Raw genomic sequence first — 24,959 nt, 5'->3', positions numbered from 1 at the left:
GCAAAAATGGAGTAAGGAAAAGAATGCCCTTCTCCGACAAAGTGAAATATCTGGACATCATTTTGCCCAAAAGCTTTGCAGATTAAAGTCACATAAAAAGTGAAAATTGTCATTGGTAGATGTAAATGCCTTTGTGGGAAAAACTCAGGACTAAATCCAGAGAGATTCCTATGGTTATTCACATCATTTATTAGACCCATGAAAATTTACGGATTAGTAGTTTGGTGGATGAATACATTACAGCCGAGGGCAGTCAGGATTCTCAGTAAAGCTCAGAGACTAGCATGCCTGGGCATTACAAGGGCAGGAAAACAAACCTACTTGCTGCCTTGAATGTTCTCTGAATCCTCTTCATCCAGGGAGAGGCTAGAGCCACAGGCTAATGTAAAGACAGGCTCCAATAGCATATCCCCATAAANTTACTATATGTCTTTTTAAAAATTGGGTTTACACATTTTAAAAAATAGCACATGATTTACTAAATAACAAAATTGAGTTAGAATACTGGTAACCAAATATCATTAGAGCTTCATATTATTGTGTTTAACGGACAGAGTTCTTGGGTTCATATCCTCTACATGGGCTGGAAGGTAACGAACATGTAGAGTAGGCAACGAAAGCTGGCCCACTCTCCAGATCAAAAAAAATATGGTAAAGAAAGTGTGGCAGTGTCAGTTATCCGAGAAGCTTTTGCAACCAATATGTGGCCCCTATAGAGTTTAAATTGCAGACGTAAGATAATCCTAACCCGACTAATAATCAGCCATATGTGGTTGACACACAATGCTTTTTGGCCAAAAACCATTTATGTCATAGGCCAAAATGCAGCGAAAGGTTACTCGATGGTCACATTTATTTAAAAGGTGTCATTCCTTGACTCCATATAGAGCGCGAGTAGGAATGTCACCCAATATGAGAATAGTGGTCAGGTTAGGCAGAATGGCAACTCAATGTTAGGACAACGAAGCAAAATGTGGTCCCAGTTTAAGGTGAGGTTATATCAAATGTGCAGTAGGGATTGGGTAAGATGTCCATCCTATGCAGATATGCCCTGTTTTTCCCATGTCCACTTAGCACCTGAGTAATATGGAAGGCCAGCTTGTAAAACGGGCTTATCTATCCACAGGCTACAGCTGGCAAAAAGCATAGTGATTTTTGTCTAGCGTCCATTAGAAGAACCCACAAACAAGACTCCCAGACCTTCGTACTTTCAACTCCAGTATTGCCCTGAAGTATGAACAGGAAACCCTACAATGTTCCTTGGATAGATTTGTATTTAATAAGATTTGCTTTGCTAAAGAATCTGCAGCTTTATTGCCTTTTATGCACTTGAATTCAAACTGAATTGAAGTTTTGAAGAGTGTGTATACAATTCCTAAGGTATTTGACAAAATGAAGGTAGATTTTACCATTTCTTAGACTGTCCACTTACTATCCTTTCAGTAAATATTGCCACAGTTTTGGTAACATCTTTGTCTTATTTTGCTGAAGCATAGGCACACATTTAAAGGTAATGGCCACTGTTCACCACTTAATGACACTTTCGTCAGTGGGGCGCCAGTGGCTGCAACAGTTTAAGTATTGACATGGTTGACATTGGTTGGCTCAAAACTGTAAGGTAAAAGTCCCAGATTCGAATCCAGTGGCTTCGCATTCAAACTTTGGGGCTTTTTTCAAAAACAGCGGTACTCTCGAGGGGGACTTTCATAAGTAATTGGCATCTTCTCTCTTCATGTAATGGGCGTTGAAATATTAGGTGTCTCCATGATTGAGTGCGTTTCATGCTACATGTGCATTTTTCATCTTCCACTAAGATTCCATAGTCTTGTAAGTAGTTGGTATTTCTATTTTTAGCCTGTCATAAATTGAAGAGGAAAAACTTTAGTGTACTCCAAATATGGCTAGATAACCATATTTTCTCCCATAGTGATTAACTTCTCTGATGCACTTTTGCCACAGATAGTGACTAACTGTAATATATTGTCAAATTTAACGGGTAAGTTCAAATTGTGTGTGTCCACCATCCTTGCGTGTCGTGTGGGCACTCTAAACACGACACACAACGGTGGCACAATTACACAGAACACAAACACTTTGAGCCCTGAAGATGATCTCAATAAAAGATCGAAACGTTGGCATGATAAAGAAAATGTTTTTCTGAAACCTATATCACACCCTACCGCATCTCACGATATCTGAATAACTGTACAGTGTATGTGTAATTGTTTATCTATATAAAGTGTGATGGAGGAATATCAAGTACTTCACCACTCTACTTGGCTGAATGATATGTAAACAATAAACAGTGACTTTAAAAATGCGAATTTAAGCAGAAAAAATTTAATCTAGTTGGTTCATAACCTAGTTCTAATATAATAGCCATTATTCTTCTCACTACTCCTGAATGACAGTAATTATTTCATTTTAAATTAAATACATGTATTGCACGATTCTTTTCATGCTGAGCTGCAATTACATATTATTATAATAGTAATGCCCTTAGAGTCAATAAGACAAGATTTTGTGAATTAGTATTTCTTTTAATTTACACATAATGTTCTATTTTATGCAATTGTCTTAAATTATTCTTAAAGAGCAAATATATTGTGATTATGATTAACGTGTGTGGTGATTAGTGACCGTTAATCGATATTTATTTAGAAATCGTGAGATATGGAAGCACTTGCTACCCACCATTTTGAACACCAACACAATTTCGACTTCAAAAATCCAAAATATTACATACAGAACAAAACAAATATAAATGTAATTTCTTAGAAATTGTTTATATCAACCGAGATAAATACAGCATCAATTACAGAACAGATACATGTAAACTCAGTCGCACCTATGCCAATATCATTAATCACATTCAATACAGATAACATACCTATATCATCACATTACATTCCACACATCAAATATTTTTCACATAGTCTAATTTCCCAACAATTCAGCTTTCCTTTTCCTATTTAATCCTGAAAGGATAATCTGGCCGAACCATTACCAACACATTTTTTTCTCTTCGTCGGCTCCTTTCACCTCAAAGAAGCCGACGCCTTATACAAAAATTACTTTTCAATACCGATATCCTTCCCCACCCCTTCAAAATCTAACGTACATAAACACAAAATAGCAAAACCTCACTGGCACTCTCGACACGAAACGCAAGAATGACACAATTACACAGAAAACAAACACTTTGAGTGAGTAGAAATACTTTGATTGAATATATGTAAAAAAAATATATATTTTGCATTGTATAAATTCACTTTTCCACACCAAAAATGTAATTGTTATATTTAAACAATGTTTGTAAATCCCAGGCCCTGAAGATGATCTCATTAAAGATCAAAACGTTGGCTCGATAAAGAAAATGTTTTTCTGAAACCTACATCACACCAGACCGCATCTCACGATTTCTAAATAAATTATGATTAACTATTAATTATTATTAACTCTGAACATATTTTCATTTTTGTAGGTTGATGAACCTTTTAACATCACTGATTATGTTGCCGTAGTGGGAGTGTCTGGTAAACCATGGCCTCTAGATGGAACAATGTACCAAAGATATTGCAAAGCAGCAGGTTGGGGCAGTTTGGAGATGGGTCAACCACCTAGTTCGGCCTTGATGAGGTTAAATGCCACTGCTATGCATGGTGACAAAGCCTGCAAATGCTTACCAACGTAAATCATATTATTTTTGGTTGTACACCTTATACATATGTATTATGTCTTTTATGTTCTGTATTTGTGTTTTTAGTTACATGGAAAAAAGGGTGGTGTGTCTTAGAAGAGGAAAAGGAGGAATTTGCCCGGGTGACTCAGGTGGTTCTTTGGTCTGTGACAAAGAAGTAGTAGGTGTTGCACATGTAATGGTTTCAACTATTTCCTGTAACTTCTTAAAAATAAGAGAAGCTCCATTACTATGCAATACATCTACTTCTGTTTATATGTTCACATGCCCTTACTTAAACTGGCTACGAAAATTCGTACCGAATATACCTGAACGACCAGCCAGCTGTAGAGGAGTGACTCTTTCAGGTCATATGGTCACTGTTATATTCTTGAACATCCTTCTTTTTTTGAAAATAACCTTATTGAAATACCTATAAAAACAACAAAATGACATTTTTACTTTTAGTTTTAGTTAGTCTATATATATTTTTAATTGCATATGAAACAATACTATTCCTTATGAGTATAAAATTTCCAGTCTTTAGCATTCAATGAAAAATTGATATGTAACATGTTAAATTAAAATAGTAAACATTCATCTGTCTACATTTATAATAGCATATAATTCTGAAAATAACAGCCCACTCTAATGCACAAATAATCTTGTATAATATAATAAAATTAAAATAATATCACTTTATATAGTTTATACTGACCGATCAGCTTCTCATTGTTTATGTAGAAGATATCGTAGAAACTGATTGATAACCACATTAAAGGAACAGCATTGAAAATTAATCTTTTAACACTAGGCATATGCATATCAGACAGGGAAGTCTAAGACCAAACCCTTGATGATTTAAACAGGCTACTGTCCAATGCATTGCATAACAGGGTGATAGCTTTGGTGAAGTTCATGAACATATTAGTTGCTTTTAACTTTTTTTCAAAATCCATACACCAATAGGAAGAGGAAATCCTAAGAAAGAGGATAGTAATTATATGGCATAAAATAATAATTGCAATAATCACCACTATTGTAATCAGTGTTGGTTTAGTCGAGGGCTTAGTTGCTTGGAATATGCAGAGCATGCTACAGAAGTCGTCATAGAGAGGGTGCAAAAATGGAGTAAGGAAAAGAATGCCCTTCTCCGACAAAGTGAAATATCTGGACATCATTTTGCCCAAAAGCTTTGCAGATTAAAGTCACATAAAAAGTGAAAATTGTCATTGGTAGATGTAAATGCCTTTGTGGGAAAAACTCAGGACTAAATCCAGAGAGATTCCTATGGTTATTCACATCATTTATTAGACCCATGAAAATTTAGGGATTAGTAGTTTGGTGGATGAATACATTACAGCCGAGGGCAGTCAGGATTCTCAGTAAAGCTCAGGGACTAGCATGCCTGGGCATTACAAGGGCAGGAAAACAAACCTACTTGCTGCCTTGAATGTTCTCTGAATCCTCTTCATCCAGGGAGAGGCTAGAGCCACAGGCTAATGTAAAGACAGGCTCCAATAGCATATCCCCATAAAAGGTAACAATTAAAGCTCCAAGAGGAGCAATGTTCTGGGGATATCTATCAAGGTCAAGATCCCAAAATTCAGATTTGATAAGAAATTTTACATTCAAATACATACCTTATAGAGCGGAATGGGCTCCCAGTTAATGCAGACTGGTATATTTATGACCCTAAGACCGAGTATGATTCAGGAGCTGGTATCTATGAACCAAATACTAGAATTCACATAAGCTTTCATATGTCACTGTCCTTCAGGCAGAGAATATGGCTATTGAACATTGTACCAGGGAGATCAAAAGGCTGGGTATTACATACAAACTAATGGCTACCTACTCGATCAGCCCGGTGGCACTAAGATAACTACTAACTACCTAATCGGTAGTAAAATTCAGAGCCATTAGGAATTGCATCAAGATGCTGTTAAACATTGGGGACTACAACAAAATTGTCCTTGATTGGGACATGGCAGAATTAGCCGAAAGTTCAATCTATTGGCCTTGAACCGTTCTGGAGCATACCGAGTTGCCAAACTGCATATCCATCAGACAATATGTTAAAAATAAGTGCTCAGTTCAATGAGATTGTATTCCAGGATAGAGGCATGCAAAAAATTCATCAAAGACCTTTGCAGAAACTAACAACAGAACTACTAACGTAGGACGTGTTACTAAAATGATAGTAGGACTGCATACTCCGGAGGTATAAGTATAGACTAGGAACCAGTGCACATAATTCCAAGAAGAAGAAACAGAAGAGTATGTCCTCTGTTGGTGCAGAGGTCTATGCAGGCTAAGATTAGTACTTTTGGGAAAGGAAAAAGCCAACATATGAAGGAAACTGATGAGACCCCTTGACAAAACTGTTAAAAAGCCCTACATTTAACAAAGAGCTCGAGATATTAATGGAGATAGCACAGTAGATCAATTGGTAACAGCATGCAAAATTGCAAAGAGGCTGACTTTATTTAACCTCAACCTTAACCTTAATTTAATTATCAGATGTAAAAAAAAAGAAAAGTAAGAGACGATTTTGTTTCTTTTAATTCTTTATTACAAAGAAATAAAATGTAAATGAAAATAACGGTCTTCTGAGGGTTCAGTAGAGTTCATTGAATGGATATTCTTTATGATATTTGCCACTGCAAAAGAAATGGAAAAAAAATTGAAAGACATGTACACATTTCATTATGAAAAAACTTATTTTTCACCATTATTACCTTTCAAACAAAACTAATCGACCATTTTCTTTAGTAAGACTATCCAAACATTCCATGTCCTCTTTTGAAAGTTTAAAATCAAAGAGGTCAAAATTTTCCTGGATTCTGGTCTTGTTTGAGGATTTAGGTACCACAATAATGCCTCTTTCGATCTACAATAAACTAATTAAAATTTTGGCATACGAGCTTTGCTACAAAAACTACCTGATATCTTAATACTATCTGCCCAGGAGTCTTTCCATATTTTTCAGCGAGTTTCAGTACAAAAACATCTTCCAGGAGAACTGGATCTCCCGGTTTTACCCTGTAGGGAGCACCGAGGGGGGAATATGCTGTGATGACAATCCCTTTTGACGCGCAGAACACTCTGAGTTTCTCTTGGTTAAAATACGCATGGCATTCAACCTTTCAAAAACAGAAATTTAAATTTAAATATTTTCTTTTTGCTTTATACATAGTAAACTGAATGTACTTGATTTGTGACTGGTTTTATTTTGGCAACTTTAAGCAATTCTTCAATTTGGCGTTTGTTAAAGTTGGAAATGCCTATCGACTTAACAAGCCCTTTCTCCACGCACTCCTCCATCGCAGCCCAGGTTTCGGTGAAATAGATGTCACTAAGCATCACTTTACCATCTTCTAGTGGCATCAATTCTCCACCTTCCTTAAAACTGATCGGCCAGTGGATTAAATAAAGATCAAGGTAATCCATTCCAAGGTCTTTTAGACTCTCACTTAAAGACTTCTCAACTAAATCCCTTCTGTGGAATGTATTCCAAAGCTGTATTGTAAAACAAAATGTCAATCATTTATTAGACTGTGAAATACTGCACAACACTGTACCTTACTGGTAATGAAAATATCTTCTCTCTTTATCGTACCATCTTGTATTTTGTCTCTTATGGCCTGTCCTATGTATTTTTCATTTTGATAATACAAAGCTGTATCAATATGACGGTAGCCCACATCTATAGCATGTCTCACTGCTTGATACGCTTCATCCTTCACTGCCTGAAAAATATTCAAGATATTAAGATTTCTTCATGGAGTCTTTGGTATCTGGGGTCATGGAGTGGTCCCCAAAACCTATATGTGGGACGTTCAATAGAACCCTAGAAGCACGTGTCAGGTTGCTCGGACTTGACAGGTGAACACCCTCCCACCATTTTCTACTTCTCTACTAACTACTAGTCTACTATCTAAGCTCTGTAGGGATAGCGTTGGAAGAAGAAAGAACAACTAGGGTGAAATATCCAGTTCCCTTTATTCTACCAGAACAATTTCCCAACAAACATAAATTAACGAAATTCTCTTACTACACTATTATACAATTAATAAACAAAACTTATAAACTGAATGACTATTTCTATATACAAACCAACGCTCTTATTCCCATTAGCAAACCTTTATTACTAGGGGCTTAATTATTGGGGGTCGTATTACTTAAGATTAGGCCGCAGCCCGAAATCGCCCCAACTGTTCTCCAAATCTCCCGCCAACTGATTGACAAATATTGTACTCACAGAACTGAGATGTTGGCATTGGTCTCGCTAACTCCTGGCTGACTCCTGGTCGATAACTGCGGATTGCATCCTGACTCCTTGTCGACTCTTATGGACTTCTGGCTGACTGCTCGTCGATTGTACAGAATTCTCGCTGATTCCTCTCTACGCCGACTGTCATGGCCACACCAGACTTCTTCTCAGACCCTGACTGAGATCTTGAGTCTGCTTCTAGACTACTCTCTCCACTTCTCTCTCGTCTTCCTGCTCGATTTCTGTCTAGACTTCTCTCTTGACTTCGGCTCGTCCTTGCAAACTTCTTGCCGGATCCTGGCAAACTCCTGGCCTACTCCAGGCCAACTCTTGGCCAACTTCGGCTCCTTCGGGCGAATGTCTCACCATTGTCTTCTTGACAACTCTTCGTCTCCTCCTGGCAAACTTCTCGCCGAATCCTGGTCTTCTCCTCTTCGACTTCGGCTCCTCCTGGTGAACTTCTCGCCGGATCCAGACCAACCCTTGGCCGATTTCGGCTCCTTCGGGCAAACTTCTCGCCGTGATCTTCTTGATGAATCGTGGCCAACTCCCGGCCTACTCCGGGCCAACTCTTGCCCGACTTCAGGTCCTTCGGGCGAATTTCTCGCAGTCGTCTTCTTGACGGCTCTTCGTCTCCTCCTGGCGAACTTCTCACCGGATCCTGGCCAACTCCTGGCCTATTTATACAGCCCGGCTCGACCGCAACAGCTCTCCACTGACCGCCTCTACTTTTTTAACTCTTAGTTGACTCGACGAGACTTTCTGACTGACTCAACTGCACTGACTCCACTCTCTATCTCTAATTCTACTGGAATCAACTGTAGACTGCCCTGCGTGGATTCCAATTTTTGTTTTTATCAATCAGTCCGGAGAGTAGTTGGGAACAGTTACTGCTATGCTTCCTGGTGACCCGACAGCCCTTGTTCTCCCCAGGTCATTAAGATATTCTAAATGAGTCCAGGAGTTAGCCACTTGTCAGCACAACAGTAAATTTTTCTAGGGTGATTGCCCAGGATCGACCAACATTTCTCAATTGAAAACATTCAGCTGTTACCATTTCACCAGTTTTGTTTAGCTGCGTCTAGAGTTTTCAAGAAATTCAGGGTCGGCTCCCGAGATTCCAGGTCACTTCCGATTGCCCAATCCTACACAATACGCTTTCCCAACAATTAGCCAAAATATTCCTACTTTTAATCTTAATATTTGTAATTAATTTAATTTCTAGATAAACCTGTTTAAGATTCCCTTTTGGGAATATTCATTCTGTATCGACTTATAGTGGTTTTGGGGACAAATGGGATTTTAAGTTCTGTGTGGAATTGGAAACAAAGTAGAAAGCTCAGGCAATGGTTCGAACGATTTTGAACTGGAGGTTGAAACGCTTGGTTAAACCTCCACAGTTCAATTATGAACGTCCAGATTGGTTATAGGTAGTAATGTAAATGAGGCATTTGTTTTGTAGTGAGAGTTTTCATCTGTTGTCTTGTGAATTTTTATTATTTTATATTTATATTCAGTTCATTCTTTTGAATCGATTTTGAGTGTTACGATGTAAATGTAGTGAACAAAATTGGTTTTTGGAGAGGAAAAGAATTATAGTAGATTGGAGGAGAGGTGGTATGGCAAGATTATTTGTGGGATTTGATTTTGTCTGAATCTCCATTTCCCAAACTATTTTTTCAAACAGGAGAAATGGTTCTGGAGGCTTTGGAAAGGCCTGGGCTTGATAAAAGAATGGCACTATCATCTGTATTGATCAGATTATCACGATATTTATAGATTTAGTATAGAGTACCACCATCGTATATACTGAATAGAAAATGGACCAAGAATGTTGCCTTGAGGAACATCCTCTTCAGCATAATGTTATTTGAGTGAAAATGCCTATTACCTTTTGATTTTACAGAACAAACTTTGGTGCCTCACATCTATACACCTGAGCAGCATCCTCACTTAATGGAGTTTATGACGATGTCCACCAACCTGTATCACTGTCCAATGTTAGAGTGGTATCATCCGAACCCAAAATGGTATGGGATGACATTACAGCTTGCAAGGATGGGATATAGGTGTTTTTAATGGATCTTGCCAAGTAATGGTAATAAAACAATAGGGTGATATGTTTTGGAAGCTTAGGAAATTAATGGTGTGGGGCCTAGAAGTTTCACTAAGTAAAAATGTGTGCCTTTGACTCCTGCCCACACTTCATGATTCATTTTACATCCATCTATGTACCATGGTCCCTCCATTAGTTCCAAGGTTTTTATTCTTCCAAATATCTCTTATGTTTATTTTGAAGAATATGTGAAATTTTACTACGTATATATGTTATATGCATGATTGGAAACGTACAGTGTAAAAGATGAGGTAAAGAGAAAAACCAGCCTGATTTGGAGATGAAGTCTATGTCTTTCAGTGCTGTTTGGTTGTCTGCATTTGTGCACCATACAGTACTTTTTGGAGTATTGCACACAGTTCTATTGCATTTCAATAGATTTCAGATTGGAAAATTGATGTGCAAGGCCTAGAGGTTCAAAATTTGTGCCTTTGCATCCTGCCCTCACCCCATGTTTTAGATTCATCTGTATACTCGAAAGCTTGATTGATTTTTCTTTTCATTCAAATTTGTCTTATCCAAGAGACATTTTTTTTTTTTTTTTTTTTGCAACATGACAAGAAACATTATTTAGTGACATACATTGATTGCAAGTGTAGGCATTATAATTTTTTTCTTTTTTTTTAATGACACCTATATTTTGCCTTGGATCTATCTGAACATGGAGGGAAATTCAATTTCAAATAATAAAGCCATTTCTCCTTCTGACTACATAGTAAGTTAGTATGTAGAATTTATTCATAAAGCGAACTTAAATAGTGAACAGTTGGAAAGTATTGGAACTAAGTATCAGCGGCTCACCTTGTAAGTTCCAAGACCAATGACAGGCGAGCAATGGCCATTGTAGAATTTAACAGACATTTCTCGACTCAAAGCGGTAATTTCAAAATAGGACTTGGGCCTGAGTCGGTTTTTGAGCCCGTTCCGCAATAAAGGGCTTGACAAAATAGAACAAATTCGCCTCTGAATCTTGTAATTCGGCTTTTGACAAATATCCAAAATAGCAAAATCACTAACTGTTACTACTGTAACGCGATAGCAGCACTATTATACATAAAAATATAAAAAGGTGTTTAAAAAAAAAATTCAATACATGTGCAACACATGTTTTGTAAATGGATCTACAATCTCCTCCAAACCATCGTCGGCTGTTTCCAACTGGATCAATATATTTCCAATTGAAGTGATAAAAATCAAAATTGAGAAAGAATTTTTAACACTTCCAAACGTCAAAGAGGCGATAACTGTATTTTCTTGCTTTCGTTGATATTTTTCAACAATTTCTTTTATTTTAGCTCTAGTAGAGTCCTGCAAGAATGCAAGCTGCTTCATATGAGATTATTTTGTATCACTTTGATTAACAACCCCCAAAACATATTGCTTTTGAAATGGTGGATATAGGCACTACATAAGTAAGCATGGGAATGATTATACATTATGTTTAAGCTTTTGCTTGTAGCTCAGGGTAAAATGTGTACTAATTATTTTGGCACATGATTACATGCTTTCCATGTTAAATATTTACTTTATTATTTATTTTTGATCTTTATTGATTATTTAATAGTCTACGGTCAATGTAGAACCTTCGTCTGAACCTGGTCACTAGCCTTCTTCATCCATATTCTGGAGCCTTCATAAATGAGGTTTTCATCATGGTATCTTATCACCTGGATGTTCCTCATAAGCACACGGTGCTCGATCCACATCCAATGAAGATGGCACAGCCCCCTTTACTACACCAATCAAATCTATTTCCTGGTACAGATTCTTTAGGTTCTCATTTTTTTCCAATTCTGTACCTCCCTGAAAATAACACTTAGAAATTTCCTTTCCCAGCAGTTCAACTCCCTCCCCATGCCTTAGATATCTCCAAGGTACATTCACCGATTTCCAGGCATTTACCCATAATATATTTCTTAATCTCTTTCAGGCAAGATTTATTCAAGGGGTCTTTGAGATGATATATCTGCATTTCGGTCATTCGCTAGATTGCTATAAGCAACAAGCATGTGCTTATGAATTGTATATTATAAGAGAAGGGAAGTATTCCAATAATAACATCCCCTATACAACACTAATCACTTTTAAATTCACTAATTTCATGGTCCGCTTGACCAATTAATATCTTAGAGGTAGAGCAGCGGCGTATCAAGCCAAAGATCGTGGGTTTGAATCCTGCTCGTGCCATTGACTTTTTTTATCTCAACTGAAAACCTTAATTAATTGTACTAATCACTTTCCTCACTAGGAAAAAAGTTGCAAGGCTATGTGCACTTTAGGAGTCTTAGATCGGGAATAGTTCAGAATTTAAGGACTAAGAGGTTGAGATGACAGTCCAGAGTCCATATAGACTTCTAGTGGTTTTGAGGACATGGTATCTGAACGTCTGTCTGGTTAGTAAGGTTAGATGCAAAGTACGGAGCTTCAAAAGATTTTGGAGTCGAGTGACTTGATTCTTACATACAGCCAGATTGTTGGTAGTAATGATGTGATGAAGCATTTGTTTTCTAGTGAGAGTTGCAATCTGTTGTCAAGGAATCTTATCAGTAGTTTATACCGTCTGTTCAGTTCTATTATTTTCAGTCAAGGCGGGGGAGGGGGGTTCCCCTGTACCTCTTTTGGACATTTGTCGATGTAAAGTCCCAAATAGCAGACAACACTGGTTGCTGGGACGTTAACAAAATTATTGTTGTTTGAGGAGAGATAATACGGCAAGGGGTGAAGGTTATTCGCTGGGATTTGGTTTCATTGAGTCCGTTCCTCTATTTCTTAAATCATTTTCCAAAGGAGCGATGTTCCTGGAGGTTTTTGAAGGCCACTACTAGGTCTGTTCACTGAAAGGATAGCGTTACTGTCTGAAGAGTATAGTGAATAAAGAATGGGACAAAGAATGGTGCCTTGCAGAACTCTTTTCAGCAGAATGTGGAGAAGGATGTTTTGATTTGTAGCTGAAAGTACCTATTTACCTACAATCTATTTTAAATCATCTAGTCTTCATTTGTATATGTTGATAGTTTTTAGAATATTAGTGATGTTTGTGAAGTGATGAAGCTTGATCATCTTGATGTACTTCTCACTATTTTCAGCATCTTTTACTCTGACATAATGACAACATGCTGAATGAATAGTTAGAAAGCAGGTATACAAAGATGATCAGAGATGATCTAGTTTTGATAATTTGCCATAACCTTGAATACGACTTGCTAAAAATCTTGCCACTTAGTTTCAATCTTATTGTACCAGCAGCTTTAAGATTTTAAATGTTTTTCGTATCACTATGATACAAATGCAAACGTATTAAAAACACTATATATATTTTCAGATTTTTAATGCTTCTGTGATTGATTACACAATTAGATGACCCATTAAAGAGCTAAGCAATCAGCAATATGCACGCACAAAAATATTCACACCAGACTTTGTTCATTCTAACCCACATTGCTTAATATTCCTCAGGGAAATTGTGGAAAAACTCTTCCAATCACGCTAATAAATACATTTGTTCCAATAAATAACACATGACACATATGTACAAAGATGTACATACAAATACAGTTATGTGGTTTCATCATTGCTAACATAACTGCCTTATCTGCTTGTTTGTTCCCAATTATACCAATGTGCCCGGGAACCAATGTTACTGATCATTAATCGTATAAATAAAACACAAAAATGAAGGCTGTAAATCCAACCACCACATGTTTAAACAAATATTCCACACGCTGAAAATATTTTTAATTTGAATTATCAAATAAAATGTCAAGTATCGCTGGGAATGAATGAATGAAAATTTGAAGGATAAATCTTTAAATACTGTTGATTTCTGTGTAATAAATATTTGAATGTGAGTGTTGAACCTTTGTATTAAGGTTATTTTTGAAATGATTTCTTCTAAATAAACTGAAGATTAACAAACTGAATTTTTAATCATTTTAATAATACATAATATAATTGACATCCTCTAACAATATGAATAAGGAGGAGAAAAAAATGTAATAATCATTATAAGTAAGATATGAATTTTAGCAGGCGAGGAGTAAAAGACAAAATCAGGTTTTATGTTTTTCTTTAATCCAGTTGGTCTAAAATGCATCATTAAACGGATAGTATTTATGATCTGCAATACTGAAAAAAAAAAAATTAAATTAAAATTCTATAGAAATTTGTGCAAAAAAAATATATTTTTTAATTTGGCTTGTTAGTTTTTGAATACTTGTTAGTTCCTGAAACCCTGCGGTTTCACCTATTCTCATTTTCACATAAATTGTTTTGCATCAAGATAAAGATTATACTGCAGAAAATATCAACTGATAGATTTATAATAAACACATAGAAATATATTATTTATAAGGTGGGCCCAATAATCAAGATGTATTTTATATTTATTTGTTTGAATAAATACTAACTGTGCTAATACAAGGAGCCTTCCATCCTTCCTGTTTAGGTCATTAAGTTGGTCCATGTCATCCTTGTTGAGCTGAAAGTCGAAGACATCAAAGTTTTGCTGGATTCTCGATTTATTCACTGATTTTGGAATTACAACATTTCCCCTTTCAATCTAAAAAATTAATATAAATAAGTAAATAAACCGGTATGGTAACTGATGACTGTACTTCAATTTTAAAAAACAACCTGATATCTGATGAGAACTTGCCCTGGTGTTTTCCCATACTTCTCACCAATTTGTTTTAAAAGAGGCTCATTAAGAACAATCAGGTAATTTTCCAAATTCAATGGATTCTGAGGTGATCCAAGTGGAGAGTATGCTGTTAACAATATCCCATGCGAAGTACAGAAATCCTTAAGAGCCTGTTGATTTAAATAAGGATGGCATTCAACCTAGAACGGTTAATGTTTTTAGTAAACTCTGAAAACGAAGATATAGACGGCGGTTTACTTGGTTTGTGACAGGTTTGATTGTGGCAACTTTCAAAACATCTTCGATCTGTCTTTTGTTGAAATTGGATAGTCCGATTGACCTAACTAAGCCTTTATTCACGCATTCCTCCATCGCTTTCCAGGTTTCGGTGTAAGGAGTGTCACTGTACAACAGCTTTTCGTTTTCTTTCGGCATAAGGTCGCCACCCTCTTTGAATCCCATCGGCCAATGGATCAAGTACAAATCGACATAATCCAGGGCTAGATTTTGCAATGATGTCCTTAAAGCACCCTCGACAAGCTCTTTTTTGTGAAAAGTATTCCAGAGCTGGGAAAAGATAAAAAAAAAAATGTTTTACAACAAGAATAGTTGTATTAAAATTAAATGAAAAAATACTTTGGTTGTGACAAAAAGATCTTCTCTCTTGACTTTCCCTTCTTCAAGTTTTGCCCTGAGGCCCTCTCCGACTTCTTTTTCATTTCCATAAATATAAGCACAGTCAAAGTGACGATATCCAATATCTATAGCATCTTTTACAGCTTGAGAAACCACACCAGGTAAGGCCTATTTTCATAAAAATCATCCTTTTTTTATACTACAAAACTTATCAGAGATAAATGATAAAATATTTTTAATTGAACAAATATCATAAATCAAGCATCAAATTAATACCTTAAAAATTATTATACTCAATTTAATGTAAACTTTTGATTATTGTAGCTAGTGTCCCAGTTATTTGTTCTTACTTAACCCTCCCTAACCTTATCCTAACCCTAACCCTAACCTTAACCCATACCTAAATTTAAAAATTAACTTTAGCCCTATTATTATTTTTTTATATTTTTATTCTTATTTTATTTATTTTTAAATTCTACTCTTCCATGTCTATCTGTACCTATCCTAACCTAATTCACCCTTGACCCTTACCTAAACTTACCCGACCCAAACCCTAACTTATACCCAAACTTTCCCATCCCTAACCCTATTTTTTATAATTTGTAATGTTTTTCTTTCTCTTTTTTTTCTTCTTTTTATTGATGGACCCCAGGATTGCAGGAATAGACAAATATTCAAAAACTAACAAGCCAGCTTAAAAAATAAATTTCATTAATAAGTAATTTAATCAGTAAAAATCAATTTCTTTTTGCACTAATTGTAAGTTTAACACAACCACCATCTTCATTTCACATTGTATGCTAAAATAATGTTGTTTTGTGTGTGTGTGTGTGTGTGTGTGTGTGTGTGTGTGTAAAACTGAAAAAGTTAAAAATTTATAATCCAAACCTCCTGCTGAGGACATCGTGAACGAGGTATTAGGTTTCTTCATCCCCAGCGATACTTATGGCATTTAAATATTTTATTTGATTATTCAAATCAAAAATGTGGTCAGTGTCTGCAATATTTGTTTATCCATGAGGTAGTTAAATTTACAGTCTTCAATTTTGAGTTTTATAAAAACAATAACATTAGGGTTCTCAGGCACATTTCAACCTTTATATCTCAGGTACTTTAATACCTCCTGTCAGAGCTTTAATTGGTAAATTATTATATTATTAAATTAATTGTATTATTAAACTTAATTGTTTCTTTTAATTTTATTACAGTACATTTTTAGTTTGTTTCTAATGTATATACTTTGCAAACGGGCCCTTTTGTATTTATGCTGGACACGAGTCTAGACACAGCTCTAATCTGTGATTTTGATATTCAAGGGTACATTAAGACCCAGAATAAAGATTATTGTTCTCTTTTTCTTTCCAAGACGAGAGTGCTTTACATCCAAAATCAAAATTTCTGCGTCTGAACCAAGCAAACCATTGATTGGATGGTGGCTTTCTTCTAAAGCGTCATAATCATACTTATCACAAATTTTCCTAGCAGTCTGAGCAGTTTTTAATTTTCCAGTAACAAAAACCCATAAAATATGGAAAACGCGTTATACTTTTCTCTATTTTTAAATTAGCCAAACACTGTAAAAATATGAGATCTTGAATGACACAAATAAAAACATCTTCTTTTAAGTGTGTAAACAATAAAGAATAAATAATAAGTGCTTCAACACATCAAGGCCAAAGTACAAAGGAGATAAAATCAAATTATTAAAAAAAAAAAAAAATACAATGCAATATTATAGCATATTTTGTGTTTAAATTGAACTAGGAGGCCATCTGAACAATAAAAATGATTAAAATGAAATATTAGTTGAAATAGACTATTAATTACATAATAAAAATTAATTATTGTATTATATCAGTAATCAATAAAGATAATGGAAATATATTATCGCACAATGAAAACAGCACTGCTTCACAACAGACTATACTTCAAATATTTCATTAAAGAAATGTGGACCTGTAATGATTTTTGTTAACATTTAAGGCATAATGCTTGTTCTTCCTGAATTCTTAAGGTGGCTCCAGACATGCGGTATTTGCCGAATGCCGATTGCCACCGAACATTTGCCAAGTGTCGATATGCTCGTCTTGGCATTTGCCAAACAGTCTTGTATACGTACAGCCAGTTTGTGTGGAAACAATGGATATGTATTTACCAATGTACTACCAATCATGTTGGACAACAGTGAAACTATCATGGCTGCAGATGCGGTTACTGTTGTGTATGGCTACAAACTTAGTCACAAATCAGTCAGAGTACTGTTGTCCCAACTTACTTTCGATCTGTTTCCACGCATCAAAAACCTCCTTTTTATATGAAAAAACCTTTTTATATGATTCGGAAAAGAAGCGTTTCAAATTATTCCATCTTGGTACAGATCGAGAAACACCAAGACGGTTATGTTGTGCCAGTCCATTCCTAACAGACAGAAACAACGCTACGATGTTCTTGCATTAATACATCTATGCTAGTTAGGAATTGTTTATTAATAAAATATAAATAGCAGCGTTGATTAATGATTACAGTTGATTCCCGAATGGATGTTTTGAGTTCGGCTACTTCACGAATATTTGTACATTTAGAGGCAGACAAAGAAACCGACGATTGGCGTAGCAAGGTGAGCACCAAATAATGACGTTCGGCGAATCCAGCATGTCTGGAGCCACCCTTACTTTAATTGGATCTGATCCAACCAAAAATGTAATCAATCCATTGCCAAAATAATTGAAAACTGTGACTTAATGTACATAAAGAGTATAAAAATAATGGCTAGTTCCTTGATTTTTTAATTTACTAATTTTTTGTGAAATAGGTAATCGTTAAAATAATTATATGTAATTGCTTACATTCCAAGTGCCAAGGCCAAGAGTTGGGATAGTGAATCCGTTGTTTAATTTCAAACAAGCCGACATGATTTTCGATGTAATGCAACTCAAAAAGTGTGAAGATTCAAGACTTGAAGTGAGATGAGTCGAAAGTTCGAGCCTACCCGGTGACCGGTGTCCAAAATCCAAATATCAGGCTATGACAGTATGACGTGCCACATGTATTATCACTATCGCAATTATGGAGACCGATACTGGTAAGAACGGAGATGGTGCATACATCACAAATATCAATAATTGCTTAGGTCCAATTTTCCATTATTAAGTTTCGATGAAATTCACTGTTGAACGGCGGATTTCGTTCAAATTTCAAATTTGGTTCAATCCTTTGAACGTAACTTGATCATCTGAAAAGTCGACCCTTTTAAAACGAAAGTTCTCATGATTCAATTTTTAGTTGATTAGTGAGAATGCTCCTTGAACATCAACTCTGTTGAACCAAAAGTTCTCACAGCAGATTTCATTCAGTTTTAGTTGAACCGAAGGAACTCTTAACACAGACACTCGGTATTCCTTGGGTCAGGTTTAAACCCGCCATTCCACTTATACTTTAATTTATTATACATTTTATCTAAGGTCTTGGTTGAGATGAAAAAGTCAGTGTCACGAGTGAGATTTGAACCCATGACTTTCAGGCTCAATACACTGCTGCTCTAACCCCTCGAGTTATCACGACTCCACTTTCCAGACAACACATTCTTACCCCAGAGTACTCGATATTCCTTGTGTCAGGTTTAAACCAAACATTCACGCTAATAAATTAATTTCACTCTTCAGACAACCTACTCTCACTTTAGAATACCATGCAGCATGGGTCTGGTCATGAGGAATTTTTTTTGACAATAATTAAACAAAACTTTATTTATTGCACGTTTTCTTGTTCTAACTATTCAAATTACCTCATTACATTGAAAACAAATTTTGTTTATTCCTAATACCCAAAAGTCCCCCCAGTTTGAACATCAGTAGTCTTCCTTTTAGGAATGGTTAATTATTCAACAAGTGACTTCCCATAAGGCAGTTATTATTGTTTAAAATTTTAAGTTTTGTTAGAAAAAAAAGTAATTTTTTGGTAGAAAATAGAAGGGACTACTATTTACATCAATATTTGGCAGACAGAAAGTTCAGCTTTGTCTAATCCTAAGTTCAAGGTTAATTCACATAGACCTGTGAGGATTCACTATTTTTAAATATCAGGACAGAAAATAATTGTACAGATCAGTTATTCTTGGGATTAATTAGATCTTTCAGTTATTTTAGTATTTCAAAACTTTTTATTTGAAAAGGAACTCAAATCACCCACCCTGTCAATGGTTTTTTCTACTTTGGAGACAGTGCTGTGCAGGTCTCTGTGGTTAGTCAGCATCCATTCATGCTAATAATTAATTTCACTCTCCATACAACCTACTCTCACTTTAGAGTACTCAACGCAGCATGGGTCTGGTCATGAGGAATTTTTTTTGCAATAATTAAACAAAACTTTAATATAATAAAATGAATTTATTACACGCTTTCTTGTTCAAGGTCCTAACTAGACAAATTATCTCATTACATTGAAAACATATTTTGTTTATTCCTAATACCCAAAAGTCCTTTTTATTGTATCTTTTATTCACAGACAAAAGTGTTTGACTGAAAATTAATGCATTATCAAATCTTCAAATTACATTAATTGTTTTCAGAAAGGAAAATAATAATATTTCCCATAAAAATCAAAATATGTAATATAAACTTAATTTTTATTTATGTACAATTGCTTTGATCAAATTATCTAGTAGCAAGGTAAAATTAGAAATTTTTAAATCATCATATCCCTAATAATATTATCACATAAATGAAATTCTGAAATAAAATAAAGGTGATTTACTATTACTTTAATAACTTCAACCATAAAAATCAATTGATCTCCTTGGAAGATTACAAAATATCTTCAAGAGCTATTTTTAATTTATCTTTTTCTTGCCACATATTTTAATATGTTAAATCACACTATAAATAATTATTAGAAAACTCATTGTACAGTAACAAGTGTATCATTCCCTTTTTATGAGAGGAAAAAAATTAAAAACACATTTTTGTTTAACTATTTTTATAAGTTAATATTAATCACAACATTAAAAATATATAATTCTCGCGTCCGAAGGATTCTGCTCTAGTGGGCAGTAAGGGCATTTTAATCTGAAATAAGAAAAATCCATGTAGTTCAAATGAAACAAAAAATAATAATAATAATAATTCAGGTAAACTGACTTATTTGCAGCAGCTAATTTATTCAAGGCGTCTCGAGATATGACATGGCCGCAAACAAGTCGCATTGGCGGATTGCTTTCTGTGCTCTGTTGCTTGAGAATGGGACAAGCAAATACAGAGTGAAATCTCCTTTCAGTGCCAACATCAATTTCAATCTAAATAAAATAAAACAAGATAAATATCCACCAACCTATTTGAGCGAATGATATGTAAACATGAAAAAATGTATTTATTAGCATGACAAATAATAAGCTCTATTCTGTACATATATGTATATATGTGCATATTTGTGTGCAGTTGATAAAGGAATTTATCAATATAAATTTAATGTTAGTTATAGTTTGGCATATAACTACAACTTACAGGAAGCTCATCCTTTCCATTCCAAATCCCGCTCACTTGTCGTTGAAGCATCACTTGTTTTATATTCAAAAGTGCTGGGAGTGCAATGCAACCCGCATTTATACTGAAAAGAAAATGTAAATTTCAATAAAATAAATAAATGAAAATACAAATTTACCACATACCAAACACTCAGAGGGCTGTCAACGCTAAGTCCCAGCATTGAGCAGGCATCTTTGGTGAAAGTGTCGTAAATGTCGGCCCAAAGGCTTGGCTGTAATAAATGAGCGTAAGGTGATCTTGAGACTCCATTGGCAAGATAAATAAGCATTCCCATAAGAACTTGTATATCTAAAAAATTATATTTAGAACAAATTTTTAAAAAAATAATTAAGTCTTATCCGGCTTTACCTTTTTCATGTGTGTGAACAAATTTGCTTAAGTAAGTCCTAGCGTATTGAACTGCTTCATTTTGACATGCAGTACCTTTTTCTATTAACCCTATAAACCTGAGCTGGTGTAACTTAAATTCTAACGATGAATTCTGCATGAAAATAAAACTTCATCAATACAAAGAGTTAAGATTGGTAGAACATTTTTTTACTTGTTTCTGAAGGCTTGCTCGATGCTTTTGCGCCCATTCCAGAGCTGGATCCAAATCTTTGTGCTTGAGCCTCTCCAATATGAAGTTGAGTTCTGTAAAAGGCTCTTTCCCTTCCTCTGAGTCGATACCAGCTTCCTTTAAAATTCAGAGAATTTAAGTGCGTACCAACGTAACGTATAAAAAAAGTTTTTCTTGGGTTGAAACACTTACCATGGCCAGTTGGTCTGCGATGTCCAGCATACCCTGGCGGTAAAAGTGTTGACAGATAACTCTGTTGAGGAGAAGCACCTTCTCAGGCCCGGCAAAAACTTCCTCACGACTTGTCGATGCGAAGTCAGAAACAAAATTCTAAAATAATAGTCCACTGGTTAATTCTGACTATAAAATACCTTTCTTTATGAGGTACATTTCAACTACAACAAACTGGAACTCAGGAAACAAACCAGTTAATGACTGATTTTGTCTGGAGCAGAATGAAGCAAACAAAACGTTTTGACTTGGTCGGTTTGATACATCCCCACTTGAATCTAGACAAAACTGTCATCCCGGTTTGCCTCAGGCTGTTTTGACTAATCCAGAGTGTTTTGGGCCTAACAGAAAGTAATTGCTGTCAAACAGGAGGGTTTTTACATCCAACTGTCTGTCGGGTGATCTAAACAAGGAACCAGAACCAACTTTACAATTTTTTTTTTCTTCACACTATTAAGCAATTAACATTTCAAGGGCTCAAAACCAAAACCAATAGCATGGCAAATACGAGGCAGATGCCCTAACCACTAATGCAGATGCTTTTGCGTCCCCTAATAAATATTTGTCAAATGTACATACTCCAAATTCAAAACAGAACAAGTAATTCTTTCTGCCTAACTGATCTTAATTAAAATTTTTATGATTATTTGGAGATACAGTCTGGTGTGGCGTAGGTTTTAGAAAAACTTTTTCTTTATTGTGCCAACATTTCAATCTTTATTGAGATCATCTTCAGGGCTCAAAGTGTTTGTTTTCGGTGTAAATGTGTCATTCTTGTTTGTCGTGTTGAATGAGATGATCTCAATAAAGATCGAAATGTTGGCAGAAGAAAATGTTTTTCTAAAACCTATATCACACCAGATCGCATCTCATCATTGCAGTATGGAGATCGCTAGTGATTTGGGTGAGGGCAGACTGCTTGGAGTAACCTTGGCGGAAACCCGAATGGAGGGGATTAAAAAAATGGGAATATCCTAGGTACCCGGAGACTTGGGCTTGGACTAACCTCTCAAGAGGTTTGGAGAGATTGGATAAGATGGGTCGGTAGTCCTTAGGGGAAGAAGGATAGCAAATTTTGTTGATGGGATGGATGAGGGATTTTTGCCAGGCTGAAGGAAAAACGGAGTTCTGTAGAGAGTAATTGTAAATAAGAAGCAGACAGGGAGGCTGAGTTTAAGGAATTTGTTAGGGATGGCTTTGGCTCCAATGGCCTTGGAATGGGATTTGGCCATTGTCTCAAGGATATCAGCAGGGGATAAATTGGAGAAGTAAAAATTAGATGAACTGTATAAAGGGAGGAGGGGCAATGGGAACAATTAAGGAGTTAGGCGTGGGTAAGAGAGAGTTGATGGAGACAAAATGGGAGTTTAGTTCATCCAGGAAATCCCATTTAGCTATAGCATCAGGAGTAGAGGAGGGGGAATCTTGGTGGTGTAGGGCTTTGGCACGATGAGCAATGGCTTGGGTTTTATTGTGAACAGTACAGGAGGATTGTTCTTTGGTAAGTCGGGTATGACAAAAGCGCTTTCTTGCCGCTTCCCAGCTTTTAATTAGAGCTCCAATTTCGTCATTTGACCACGGGGCTGGAGGACGATGGATAGTGTGGGATTTTAAGGGAGCCTGTTTATCATTCAATACTTGGATGTTAAGAAGCTGACCAAGGAATCGATGGATGAGCCTAGATAAATAGGGGCCCAGTTGATCACCTCCAGATCCAGTTTCAAAACCAAATGGGTAAATAATGGGGTGAATGCCTACTCTGGTTTTTTCACTACTTTAGAGATGGTGCTCAGTTTGAAAATCTGTCGTCTTCCTTTTAGGAATGATTCATCATTCAACAAGTGACTTCCCATAAGGCAGTTATTATTGTTTAAAATTGTAAGTTTTGGTAGAAAATAGAAGGGACTGCTATTTATATCAATATTTGGCAGACAGTTAGAAAGTTCAGTTTTGTCTAATCCTAAGTTCAAGGTTAATTCACGTAGACCTGTGAGGATTCACTATTTTTCGATATCAGGACAGAAAATGATTGTACAGATCAGTTATTCTTGGGATTAATTGGATCTTTCAGTTATTATTTTAGCATTTCAAAACTTTTTATTTGAAAAGGAACTCAAATCACCTACCCTGTCAATGGCTTTTCCTACTTTGGAGACAGTGCTGTGCAGGTCTCTATGGTCAGTGGCCAACCTCTGGACAGTCTCTTTGGCCTTGTTCATCGCCTGTTTTATAATAACGATCTGTGTCTGTGTGAGTACGTGACCAGGCGGGCCTGTGTGACAAATAAAAAAAACATGAATCTTCCGATGCTGGAAGGTCGGTTCGGGTTGGACGTACAGTCGCTGAGGTCCTTTCTCAGCTCGTCGATAGCTGTTGTGATCTCCAGAAGTGTCCTGTTAGCGTGGTCGTTGATGCTGCTGAATTTGGACAGGACTTTGTCCACTTCCCTTTCGACGGCCACGCACGCCTCCATCCCGATGACAGGCGAAGAAATGCGCTGGAGGAAAATTATTTAAAACAAAACAAAAAAAAATCAGGGTCAGGAACAACTGTCAAAACGGGCACCTGCTGTCAACGCGGAGACAGCGGAACGCGAGCGCTACCGACGGTTCTACTGCCCCTTCTGCTGAACTGCTGAATGCTGAGTTGCGTTACGACCACAGCGCCTTTGTTCGACTCTTCTGCTGAACTCGTCGACGAGTGCGTCAAAAAAGGGGAAAACTTTCCAACTAATAAATAAATCTGAACACCTTTCATTTTTAAAAACAAGTAACATCCTATTAGAATGAAAAACCGATCTGTATGACTTCTTTCACTGGTTTGTTTAGTAAAAAAATAAAAACACGCAGTGTCCAGTTAGCAGTCCGACTAATATTCTAATTCTAAATTGTTCTAGATTTATTAGTAGTTTTGCTGTTAGCTTCTGTGATAGTCGTGTGGTGAATTTTTTCAGATGCTCCTGGGCTAATTACTGTAGCACAGAGGCCTTATTTTTAATCAATTGCCTGATGGATCCACGTTTTGGGCAGTTTAGTATGTCACAAAAGGGTTCAAGGGCAATAGGAGTCATCGAGCTTTCCTTGACCAATTGATTGAACCTTTCGTTGCCCCTGGTACCCAGACAAGAGTCATTTTTGTTATTTTCCCTCATGCCTGACATGGTCTTAATGATATTCCAAATGACTCGACTTTAATCCCTGCCCTTAGTGCTGCTTGACTGTCCGAGTAAATTCTATTCTTCTGTACAAAATAACTAGCCTTTTAATCCTTGGCACTACATTCA

The 24,959-nt window shown here is 36.1% G+C and overlaps 3 protein-coding genes across 5 annotated transcripts; 1 reads left to right on the top strand and 2 right to left on the bottom strand.

Annotated features, from left to right (window-relative positions):
- Positions 1–492: 492 nt before the first annotated feature.
- Positions 493–4,146, top strand: LOC106670324 (arginine esterase-like). Its single transcript, XM_014400530.2, has 3 exons — positions 493–590; positions 3,485–3,690; positions 3,767–4,146. Exons 1-3 carry the CDS (start codon positions 579–581, stop codon positions 4,116–4,118), a joined length of 570 nt encoding a protein of 189 aa, XP_014256016.2. The 5' UTR covers positions 493–578; the 3' UTR covers positions 4,119–4,146.
- A 2,075-nt stretch (positions 4,147–6,221) lies between these two features.
- Positions 6,222–18,541, bottom strand: LOC106670322 (aldose reductase-like). Of its 3 annotated transcripts, none has more exons than XM_024228832.1 (6): positions 18,193–18,541; positions 7,264–7,431; positions 6,893–7,201; positions 6,625–6,825; positions 6,421–6,572; positions 6,222–6,342 (listed from the first exon to the last, which is right to left on the bottom strand). In XM_024228832.1, exons 1-6 carry the CDS (start codon positions 18,256–18,258, stop codon positions 6,300–6,302), a joined length of 939 nt encoding a protein of 312 aa, XP_024084600.1. In that variant the 5' UTR covers positions 18,259–18,541; the 3' UTR covers positions 6,222–6,299. The 3 variants fall into 3 exon arrangements, with proteins under 3 accessions (XP_024084600.1, XP_014256015.1, XP_014256014.1); XM_014400529.1 differs by lacking the exon at positions 18,193–18,541 and adding an exon at positions 10,873–11,178; XM_014400528.2 differs by lacking the exons at positions 6,222–6,342; positions 6,421–6,572; positions 6,625–6,825; positions 6,893–7,201; positions 7,264–7,431 and adding exons at positions 13,968–14,196; positions 14,478–14,629; positions 14,704–14,910; positions 14,969–15,277; positions 15,347–15,514 and having other exon boundaries at positions 18,193–18,416.
- Positions 18,542–19,718: 1,177 nt separating this feature from the next.
- LOC106670328 (protein RMD5 homolog A) lies at positions 19,719–24,363 on the bottom strand. Its single transcript, XM_024228831.1, has 9 exons — positions 24,014–24,363; positions 23,803–23,948; positions 21,638–21,775; positions 21,428–21,562; positions 21,235–21,367; positions 21,009–21,174; positions 20,845–20,947; positions 20,482–20,636; positions 19,719–20,409 (listed from the first exon to the last, which is right to left on the bottom strand). Exons 1-9 carry the CDS (start codon positions 24,147–24,149, stop codon positions 20,346–20,348), a joined length of 1,176 nt encoding a protein of 391 aa, XP_024084599.1. The 5' UTR covers positions 24,150–24,363; the 3' UTR covers positions 19,719–20,345.
- Between the last annotated feature and the right edge of the window lie 596 nt (positions 24,364–24,959).

This window comes from Cimex lectularius, unplaced genomic scaffold, assembly GCF_000648675.2.
Source record: "Cimex lectularius strain Harlan isolate CLEC.00 unplaced genomic scaffold, Clec_2.1 scaffold165, whole genome shotgun sequence".
In the NCBI taxonomy this organism is placed as follows: domain Eukaryota; kingdom Metazoa; phylum Arthropoda; class Insecta; order Hemiptera; family Cimicidae; genus Cimex; species Cimex lectularius.
The sequence above is the reverse complement of the archived record's forward strand: the minus strand, read 5'-3'. Positions and strand labels throughout refer to the sequence as shown.

Coding starts and splice junctions, on each gene's coding strand:
- LOC106670328 (XM_024228831.1), bottom strand. CDS start 24,149: ATGGAGGCGTGCGTGGCCGTCGAAAGGGAAGTGGACAAAGTCCTGTCC. Junction 21,563..21,637: donor TCGCAGACCAACTGGCCATG/GTAAGTGTTTCA, acceptor TGAATTTTAAAG/GAAGCTGGTATCGACTCAGA. Junction 20,637..20,844: donor ATGGAAAGGATGAGCTTCCT/GTAAGTTGTAGT, acceptor TATTTTATTTAG/ATTGAAATTGATGTTGGCAC.
- LOC106670322 (XM_014400528.2), bottom strand. CDS start 18,258: ATGTCGGCTTGTTTGAAATTAAACAACGGATTCACTATCCCAACTCTT. Junction 14,911..14,968: donor TCAAACCTGTCACAAACCAA/GTAAACCGCCGT, acceptor TAACCGTTCTAG/GTTGAATGCCATCCTTATTT. Junction 14,197..14,477: donor AGGCTCCTTGTATTAGCACA/GTTAGTATTTAT, acceptor TTTTTTTTTCAG/TATTGCAGATCATAAATACT.
- LOC106670324 (XM_014400530.2), top strand. Junction 3,691..3,766: donor GCCTGCAAATGCTTACCAAC/GTAAATCATATT, acceptor TTGTGTTTTTAG/TTACATGGAAAAAAGGGTGG.